The sequence below is a fragment of the Notolepis coatsorum genome (assembly GCF_963971535.1).
Source record: "Notolepis coatsorum genome assembly, chromosome: 14".
NCBI lineage: Eukaryota > Metazoa > Chordata > Actinopteri > Aulopiformes > Paralepididae > Notolepis > Notolepis coatsorum.
The window spans coordinates 28,107,732-28,116,602 of record NC_140178.1 but is presented as its reverse complement, the minus strand read 5'-3'; the positions used below and the strand labels follow the sequence as shown (position 1 = coordinate 28,116,602).

The following is an 8,871-nucleotide window of genomic DNA, read 5'->3' as shown; positions in this document are numbered from 1 at the left end:
GTATTGAGCTGTACTGTTGTACCCATTCTGCAATCTGTTAATAAAGTTTTCAATCACACGGACAATAAATATAATGTCTAAATGAAATGCACAAAACAAAAAAATTATGTATCATAACGTTACCCTGGTATAGATCTGTATGCATGTATTTATTCATAACGTTATACATATTCGTTCACGTTAGATTGTGCATGGCTTTTACATTGAAAAATGTACTTGTCACGTGGTTCCGTTCTCCATTCTTCACATCAAAAACGAAAAACGAACTATCAAAACGTACACGGCCCATTATTGACTCGTTTTTTTCATTTGATTCTGATACCAAAATACGAAAAACAGGTCCGTATTTCAGTTTTTCCCCGTTTTTTCGAGTTTGGTTTCAAACGGAAATAGGAAACACCTCGTATTTCCGTTTTTTTTCGTTTTTTCGTTTTTCCTTTTGAAACGAAAAACGAACTATCAAAACGTACACGGACCGTGCAAGCATAACAGATTGACGTCTCCCAACGTGATTGGGATGAGACTGAGAGTAGGGGCTACTCTTTGCTTCAACGTTGGTAAGAGTCTCTTTCCACGAGGAAACATTGTTGGATTAGAGGTTAAGTCATTTCGGAAATTACTTTGATTTACTGTAGCAGCTTCCAGCGTCATCTTGAGTGACTGCAGGCCTGCAGCTAGTACAGACATTATTGTAAACAAACGTCGGTGTTGATCTCGGTAATATAATACTGTCGCGTCGCACCAAACGATGGCAAAATGCTTCACCTTTGGCTTTAATGGAGAATTTCGTGCAGTGTGTGGAATGTGTGTATTCGTTAGCAAACGGGCTTTATGTTTCTGTGTTTGTTCGTGGTCCTACCCAGATCAATTCAGTCCCACATTATATTTTATTATTCAAACGGTCCATTCAACTGACAATCAATCAAAGTCCGAAGGGCTTCGCCCTGTCTTCTATATTCTGTATTTTTCGAGAAAGCAGTGGAACACCGGCAGGTATTATGGTGCGTTCGGTCGGTCCTTGCCAACTCGTCACGTCGGAAATGTATCATGTCACCAAATGGTAAATAAGAGAACCATGACCAGATTCAGTCCGAGTATTCAACCTTTCTTTCTTTATGCAGGTGGTTTGAGCGATTGTTAGGAATCCCAGCATGTCAACATCACATTTCTGTTGATGTTTGTTTGTATGTATGTTTGCGCCACAAAAGGTGAAGGTCAGAAACGTCTGAGTTAGACGTAAACTCCATGATCAAAACTGCTAAAAAAAATTTCATCAATGACAAAACCGAGGAAAACAAAAATAAACCACGTGAACTTTGGAAATTACTCAACAATCAACTAGGCTGCAGTAAAAAACTTAAAACCAGGTTCTCAAACATAAACATAACGACGGACAACACGCTCATCACAGACAAGCTGGATGTAGCCAATTACTTAAACCAGGGTTCGAAATTAACGGGGGCTCGGGGCAAAATGCCCTTGAAAATGGACAAAATGCCCCCGAATATCAGTTAAGGGGGGCATAAAATGCCCCCGACAGTTTACTAATTATATATATAATTATATATATGATCTACAGTGCGAGCATTTCCCTTGTATTTGGCCCTAATAATATGTGTGTGTGCGCCACCCGGAAAAATCATTTACTCGAGACGAGTGACGATTACAAAACAGCTCCGCTGTTATAATAGTCCCACATTACACAAGGCGCATAAACGTCCAATCACAGTAGCGCCCGAAAACAAAGTCACGGTACCGGCTTAGGCAAGTTATACATTCAGAATCAGACAACGCAAAAAAATCAGCCAGCCATGAAGCCCATTCATTTTTATTTTGAGCAAAAGAGAGACGAGGAGAAAGAGAGGAATCCGGCTGACATGGCTTTTGAAGTGATATTCGCACGTGTTTTTGCGGGTCCAGTCCCCACGGTATGTTGACAGAATTCGCAAAACACCTTATCGACTGAAGCATAAAAGTCATTAGGATACTGCTCTGCTCTGAATTTAGGGCTTAGTGGGGAATTTCTTCCGACGTTAACGTTAACCCGAAGCAGCTAGACCATTTCTCCGTGTTGTGTGTAACACGCAGCGGTCCCCGCCTCCTCCCTCCTTGCAACAAACGTTCCACCCAAAAACGGAATTTCTATTTCATAATGAATTAAATAATTGTATAAAGAATTTTCAATGTTCTGTCATCTAATAATATATTCCATTACCTTTCCTATCTGTATCAAAGTCAAAATGTTGGTATCATAACAACACTACAACATACAAAAGCAGCTTGACAACCGATATCCTTTGCGTTTGATTGATTGAAAACTTTATTAACAGATTGCAGAATGGGTACAATACAGTACAGCTCAATACACACAAGTTAAGGGGATGCAGACCAGAGAAAGACTTTCGTCTTGTTTACATCAGGGTCCCCCATTTTCAATTCATAGTGTGCACACGCACAGTATAATAATGCATGAGATAAATAGTTAATAAACTCTGTGTTACTTGAACAATTTTCACTGTGCTCCTAAATTTCTTTGTGTGCTCCTAAATTTTTATTTAGATTTTATTTATTAACATTTTATTTAGGAGCACATGTGCTCCTTGGGAAAAAGGTTAGCGTAGAGCCCTATATATGGAGACATTAACATTACATTATCAAACATAGGGACGAAGACTGTAAAAAAAAGTGTCAACAATGTTTTATAATCCTTATGTTAATTTTCATCATAAAAATTCAGTGCCCCCGAAATACAAAAAAAAGCCCCCGAAAATCAATTAAGGGGGGCAAAAAAAGCCCTTGAAAAAAAATGTTAATTTCTAACCCTGACTTAAACACTTTTTTCACAAACATAGCCACAACACTGGTAAACAAACTACCCTCCCACTCAGGGCAGTATGGGGTAGAACACATAGTAGCATACTACAAGAACCTAGGCGTCCACAAAGACGACTTCAAACTGGAAATGGTAACTACAGATGAGGTACTCAAAAAACTGAGCGCCCTCCAACCAAACAAGGCCACTGGCCATGACAACATCCCCTCCAAATTCCTCAGAGACTCAGCAGCAGCCATCACCCCAGTCATCACACACATAATAAACCTCTCCATAAAACAGGGACACGTCCCCAAGGACTTCAAAATTGCGAGAGTAACACCCCTGCACAAAAAGGGCAGCAAATTAGACCCGGGCAACTACCGCCCTGTTTCTATCCTTACATCCATCTCGAAAGTCATGGAAAAAATAGTATACGAACAGATCGAAAAGTACCTCGCGGAAAAAAATCTAATCTACGAATTCCAATCTGGTTTCAGAACATCCCACTCCACTGACACATGCCTTCTCTACTTGAACGACCACATCAAACAAGAGGTGGACGCGGGCAAATACTGCGGCATGGTCATGCTGGACCTACAAAAGGCCTTCGACACTGTCAATCACACCATTCTGAGTGACAAGCTAAAAGCAATTGGTTTTGGTTTTGATAGTTTATCAGTGAGCTGGATACAATCCTACCTGGAGGGGAGGGAACAGATGGTGGAGGTAAACGGTACCCTATCCCCCCCCCCTCACAGTGAGCTGTGGTGTTCCACAAGGAAGCATACTAGGACCGCTACTATTCCTAATTTATGCAAATGACATGTCGTCAGCTTGTGACTGCAACTTGTTCCTGTTTGCGGACGACTCAGCCCTGCTGGTCTCTGACAAGAACAAGTTACAGGTTGAAAAAGCCCTCGGCTCGGAACTAGGCAAAATCTGCATATGGCTCGCCGACAACAAACTATCATTACACATGGGCAAAACAGAGTCCATTCTCTTCGGTTCAAATAACAAACTCAGCAAGACCGACGGCTTCTCGGTTACAGTGGGTGACAATATTGTCACAAGGAAAGATGAAATTACCTACCTGGGTTCCATCCTAGAGTAGAGGCTAATCTTTCCTGTGACAAAATGGCATCCAATGTAATAAAAAAAAGTCAACCAACGAACGTGATTCTTGTACCGGATCTCCTCTCTGGTAAACAAGAATACCCTGAAGACTCTAGCAGGAGCACTCATTCAAGGGTAGGGGTGGGAATCACCAGTTTCATCATGATACGATACGATATAGATTCTTTGGACAACGATACGATATTTGCCGATATCACAAAGTCTCTCACGATACAATACGATACGATTAGATTCAGGTGCCTGCGATCGATATGAGATGATATCATATGCCCATTTAACACAATCAGTAACATTTAGATCAACTAAAAAAAAGGTAATGAAAATATCATTTGACATTTGTATTTTTGAGCTCTTCCAGACATTTAAAGGAAAATCAATCTATTGTTTTTAATACAAATAGACCTCCTGTTCACTGTAAAGTGCCACGTTTTTATATATTGAGCTTTAAACTTTAAGCTACATTTTTTGGAACTCAAAACTCAACCTAAAACCCCTCCCTACCTCCCTCTCCCAAACCGTTCCTACAACAATTTGTTGATGTTGCATGATCATGTATAGGCCTACATTTATTATGTATTATATTGTTTATGTTTAAATAACATTTAAACATCAAACTCCTCTGACCTCATCTGGTCTTTCCAAAGACGCGCGCACACACACACAGAAAGGGAGAATGCTATGCTGTAACATCAACACACACGGAGCTACTGCTGTTGTTCTTGGGCGGATATGAGACTCGCCACAGGATTTTCAAAATAAGAGTATCGATATGAATCGATCTTATTACATCGCATCGATCCGATTCGATTGTTGATAATTACATCGATGTATCGATCTGGATCGATGTATCGTCCCACCCCTATTCAAGGGTACTACGAATATGCTTGCACCTCATGGTACCAAAGCACCTCAAAGGCACTAAAAAACAAATTACAAACATCTCAAAACAAGCTAGTCAGACTACTGCTTGACCTGACTCCTAGAACCCACCTCACCCCTGCCCACTTTGACAACCTAGGATGGCTTAGAGTAGACGACAGAGTACAGCAACTTGCAATGGGCCTGGTCTACAAGATACACTACGCGACCAAGGTACCCATGTACATGTCAAAATACTTCCCAAAGGTCAGTGAATACCACGATCACAACACCAGAGGGAGCTCCACAAATCATGTAAAACCCAGATTCGGCTCAAACAAGGGACTAAACACGTTTCGCAATTATGCCACATCAATGTGGAACGCCCTACCTAAAGCTGTAAAGGAATGTGAATCACTACCCACTTTCAAAAACACTCTCAAAAAACACCTACGTGAGACTGCAATTCGAAACTGGCCCCTACAAATGTCCTAACCTAGTTGTACAGTAAATGACCAAGTAAGGCTTTGTCAGTATTCCAATGTACAGTGTAAAATGTGTGTGTGTGTCCCCTACCCAACCCCCCCCCCACCTCCAATGTACAGCCCTTACCCACCCACCCAACCCCACCCCACCCACCCAACCTCCTACAATGTACAGTTTCTACGTCAAATGTATATACACTTTTTTTATGGACACTTTTGTATCACAAACAGTACTGTATTTGCAAATCTGATATGTCATAAATGTATAGATGTAGCAGATGTCTATCTGTATGTCATGTATGTCATATATGTTATGATGAATTGAAAATGGGGGACCCTGATGTAAACAAGACGAAAGTCTTTCTCTGGTCTGCATCCCCTTAACAATTGTATGTATTGAGCTGTACTGTACTGTACCCATTCTGCAATCTGTTAATAAACTTTTCAATCAATCAATCAATCAAGTTCACCACTGGTACTTTCCTGGTGGTAAACTCTTATGAGTTGACGAGGACCTCCGAACGCATGGTCTGGTGAATTCTCTTTCCTGATTGGCCGACAACAATGGCAAGTGCAAAACTTTATTATTATATTTTTTAAATATATATTGTTGGCAAATGACCACCATGATATACTAGGAATAATCTACTTGTAGTTGAGTGTTTAACTGTTGTAATGACCATGATATAAGAGGAATAATCAACTTGTAGTTGAGTGCTTAACTGTTGTAATGGCCATTATATAAGAGGAATAATCAACTTGTAGTTGAGTGTTAAACAGTTTTAATGACCATGGTATAAGAGGAATAATCAACTTCTAGTTGAGTGTTAAGTAAGGGATAATGTATAGCTACGAGGTCATTGTCGCAAAATAATTGACCGACACAGAGTTTATAACACTGAGGCGCCGCGCTGAGGTGTTCTAAATGCAGTGAAGGTAAATTATTTTGCGACAATGACCGAGTATAGCTATACATTATCCCGCTTATTACATGGCTAACTTACTAACAATATACCTAATTCATTTTACACCATCGACAAGACGAGATCAAATGCAGACGCAGTTGTTCTGTGGCTCCTCTGTCATCGGCAGGCGGCAGGTGTGTGGTCTGATTGCACCTGATGTAGTGCAGCTGTGCATATGCTGAGCTTAGCTTTCGTGACTGCGATCAAAATGCTTGATTGTGATTGGTCAATAGCGCTCTGTTGCCCCTAACAGCGGTCATTATTGCGCGTTGCCCATAGCAGCGGTGAATTATCGAGAAATAATCTACCGCTGCTATGGGCAACAGAGCGCTATTGACCAATCACAATCAAGCATTTTGGCGAATGTTAAAACGCCATGTAATAAACTGTTTTAATGACCATGGTATAAGAGGAATAATCAACTTGTAGGTGAGTGACTGTTAAACTGTAAGAAGCTGCTAAAAAAACTACCTTAATTTGTTCTTGGTATCTAGTAGGGACATCTATGGATCTCAGGGAATGTATTCCCAGTGTCAGAAATATTGTGTCTGAGCCACTGAGCTCATTCAGCACCTTCTTGAGATCACATTGTACAAAAAAGTAAATGAATAAATGGCGGATGATTAACAGGAGGTTTTGTACTAGATACAGTACTGAATTCAGCCATCTGGACACATGCAATTTGAAATATGATTATAGAATATCAGGCCTATTTTATTGACTTTATTATGGCCACGTCACACACATCTATGGATCGGGCCAAATCTCCCCTTTCCAATGGCAGAGTTCAATCTGGATTTAGTACCACTAGACACCCCTGACAGTGCAGCAAAAACCGTGAATGAAATCTACTGTAAGTACAGTTACTTTTTTATTATGTAAATTTCTCTGCCATTTTCATCAAGTTGCAACGCCGTTATTTACTAGACGTTCACAGAAAGGTAGAGAAACTAACTGCGTTCTATTTTATGGCAATAACGTTCAGGTTTGTTCCACCCGTGAGATATGACCCAGAAAAAAAGAGAACGAAAAAATCTTCACGCTACAAGTCAGATGATTGACAGGGGCTGGCGTGAGCTGGGAAGTGTAGTTTCTTTTTTATTCGAAAGCCCATAGAAAGCCCTGGGTCTCTTCTCTCAAAAGACTACACTCAAGTTAGGTTGCGCCAAATCCTCGCGCCAATAAGCGATGCGCTGAGATTTCTATAAACTCACATTTCACTAATAACACTTAAAATCATTGGTGTCTGTGTCCTTTCCAGGTGTGTCTCTCCTCCCGCGTCCAGATGACCCGTGTCTTCGTCTACGGGACCCTTAAGAAGGGCCAGCCCAACCACTTCCGCCTGTTCCAGGAGGCCAACGGCAAGGCCGAGTTCCTGGCTACGGCGCGCACCGTCGACAGGTACCCCCTGGTGGTTGCCGGCAGGTACAACATCCCGTTCCTCCTCAACATCCCCGGGGAGGGCCGGCACGTGCGGGGCGAGATCTACCGCATCGACGGCCGAATGCTGGACTTCCTGGACCGCTTCGAGGACATTCCCACCATGTACCAACGGACGACGGTGAGGCTGGAGGTGGAAGAGTGGGCGGGAGGAGAAGATGCAGAGGGGGAGACGACTCCATCGACGGGGAGCGTCGTGGAGGCCGGCGTGTACAGCACGACCACGTACGAGCCGGACTGGCCTGAGCTCCCCGGCTACGAGAGCTACGACTCGCATGGGGACCACGGACTCCAGTATGAATCGAGGGAAGGCAGGGTTGACAGTTCCTAGCCACGGATGCACGGGACCACGGACTCCAGTATGAACCGAAGGAAGGCAGTTCCTATAGCTAGGGATGCAAGGTTAACAATAAACCTTTAGAACAAGTACAGCAGTCAGACGAGGTCAGTCAGATTGATGTGTTGGCTAATTCCTCTGTATGTATCTTTTATTTTTACACAGAGTACGGTACCCACTCTTGAGTCCCTGTCCCTCAACCACTGTGATTGTGATTAATTCAATTGAACAGGTTTTTTATTCTTCCAATTCAAATTGAATCACTAAGCTAATGTTATATATAACATGTATTTTTAAACTGTAAAATGATTAATTTGTATTGTTTGTAAAAATAAAAGCGCAAAATTATGGACGTATTATCTTATAGTGGTGGAATTGAAACGATAATGTTTCATCAGTAAATCAAAATTATTCTGCATATAACCTTCAATAATATCTTATGTTATACAAATTATTCGTAGGCTAACTAGTACTTCTTATACAGCAGATATAACATTGCAAATACTTGAACCTTGATTTTAGGTGGTCAAGACGACACGGGGTCCAATGTCAGTGTTGAATGTGCTCCTTGGAACTTGAGCAACACGTCAATCAAGGTGTTTGTGAAGTGAATAAGGTCCAGACAACGACGACACAATCAACACATGGAGGAACCTTTGTTTAGGTAGTAATATAGACATATTAGCATAGTACGTAGTAATATAGATACATTAGCATAGCAGGTAGTAATATAGGCATATTAGCATCGTAGGTACTGTAGTAATATAGGCATATATTAGCATCGTAGGTAGTAATATAGGCATATTAGCATCGTAGGTAGTAATATAGACATATTAG

The 8,871-nt window shown here is 41.4% G+C and overlaps 1 protein-coding gene across 2 annotated transcripts; it reads left to right on the top strand.

Annotated features, from left to right (window-relative positions):
- The first annotated feature begins 268 nt into the window (after nucleotides 1–268).
- Nucleotides 269–8,382, top strand: LOC311240820 (gamma-glutamylaminecyclotransferase B-like). Of its 2 annotated transcripts, none has more exons than XM_084329411.1 (2): nucleotides 269–339; nucleotides 7,519–8,382. In XM_084329411.1, the coding sequence occupies exon 2, from the start codon at nucleotides 7,543–7,545 to the stop codon at nucleotides 8,026–8,028; it is 486 nt and encodes a 161-aa protein (XP_084185537.1). In that variant the 5' UTR covers nucleotides 269–339; nucleotides 7,519–7,542; the 3' UTR covers nucleotides 8,029–8,382. The 2 variants fall into 2 exon arrangements, with proteins under 2 accessions (XP_084185537.1, XP_084185536.1); XM_084329410.1 differs by having other exon boundaries at nucleotides 269–557.
- Nucleotides 8,383–8,871: the final 489 nt, after the last annotated feature.

What these genes read in the sequence shown, in the direction of transcription:
- LOC311240820 (XM_084329411.1), top strand. Translation starts at nt 7,543, where the DNA reads ATGACCCGTGTCTTCGTCTACGGGACCCTTAAGAAGGGCCAGCCCAAC.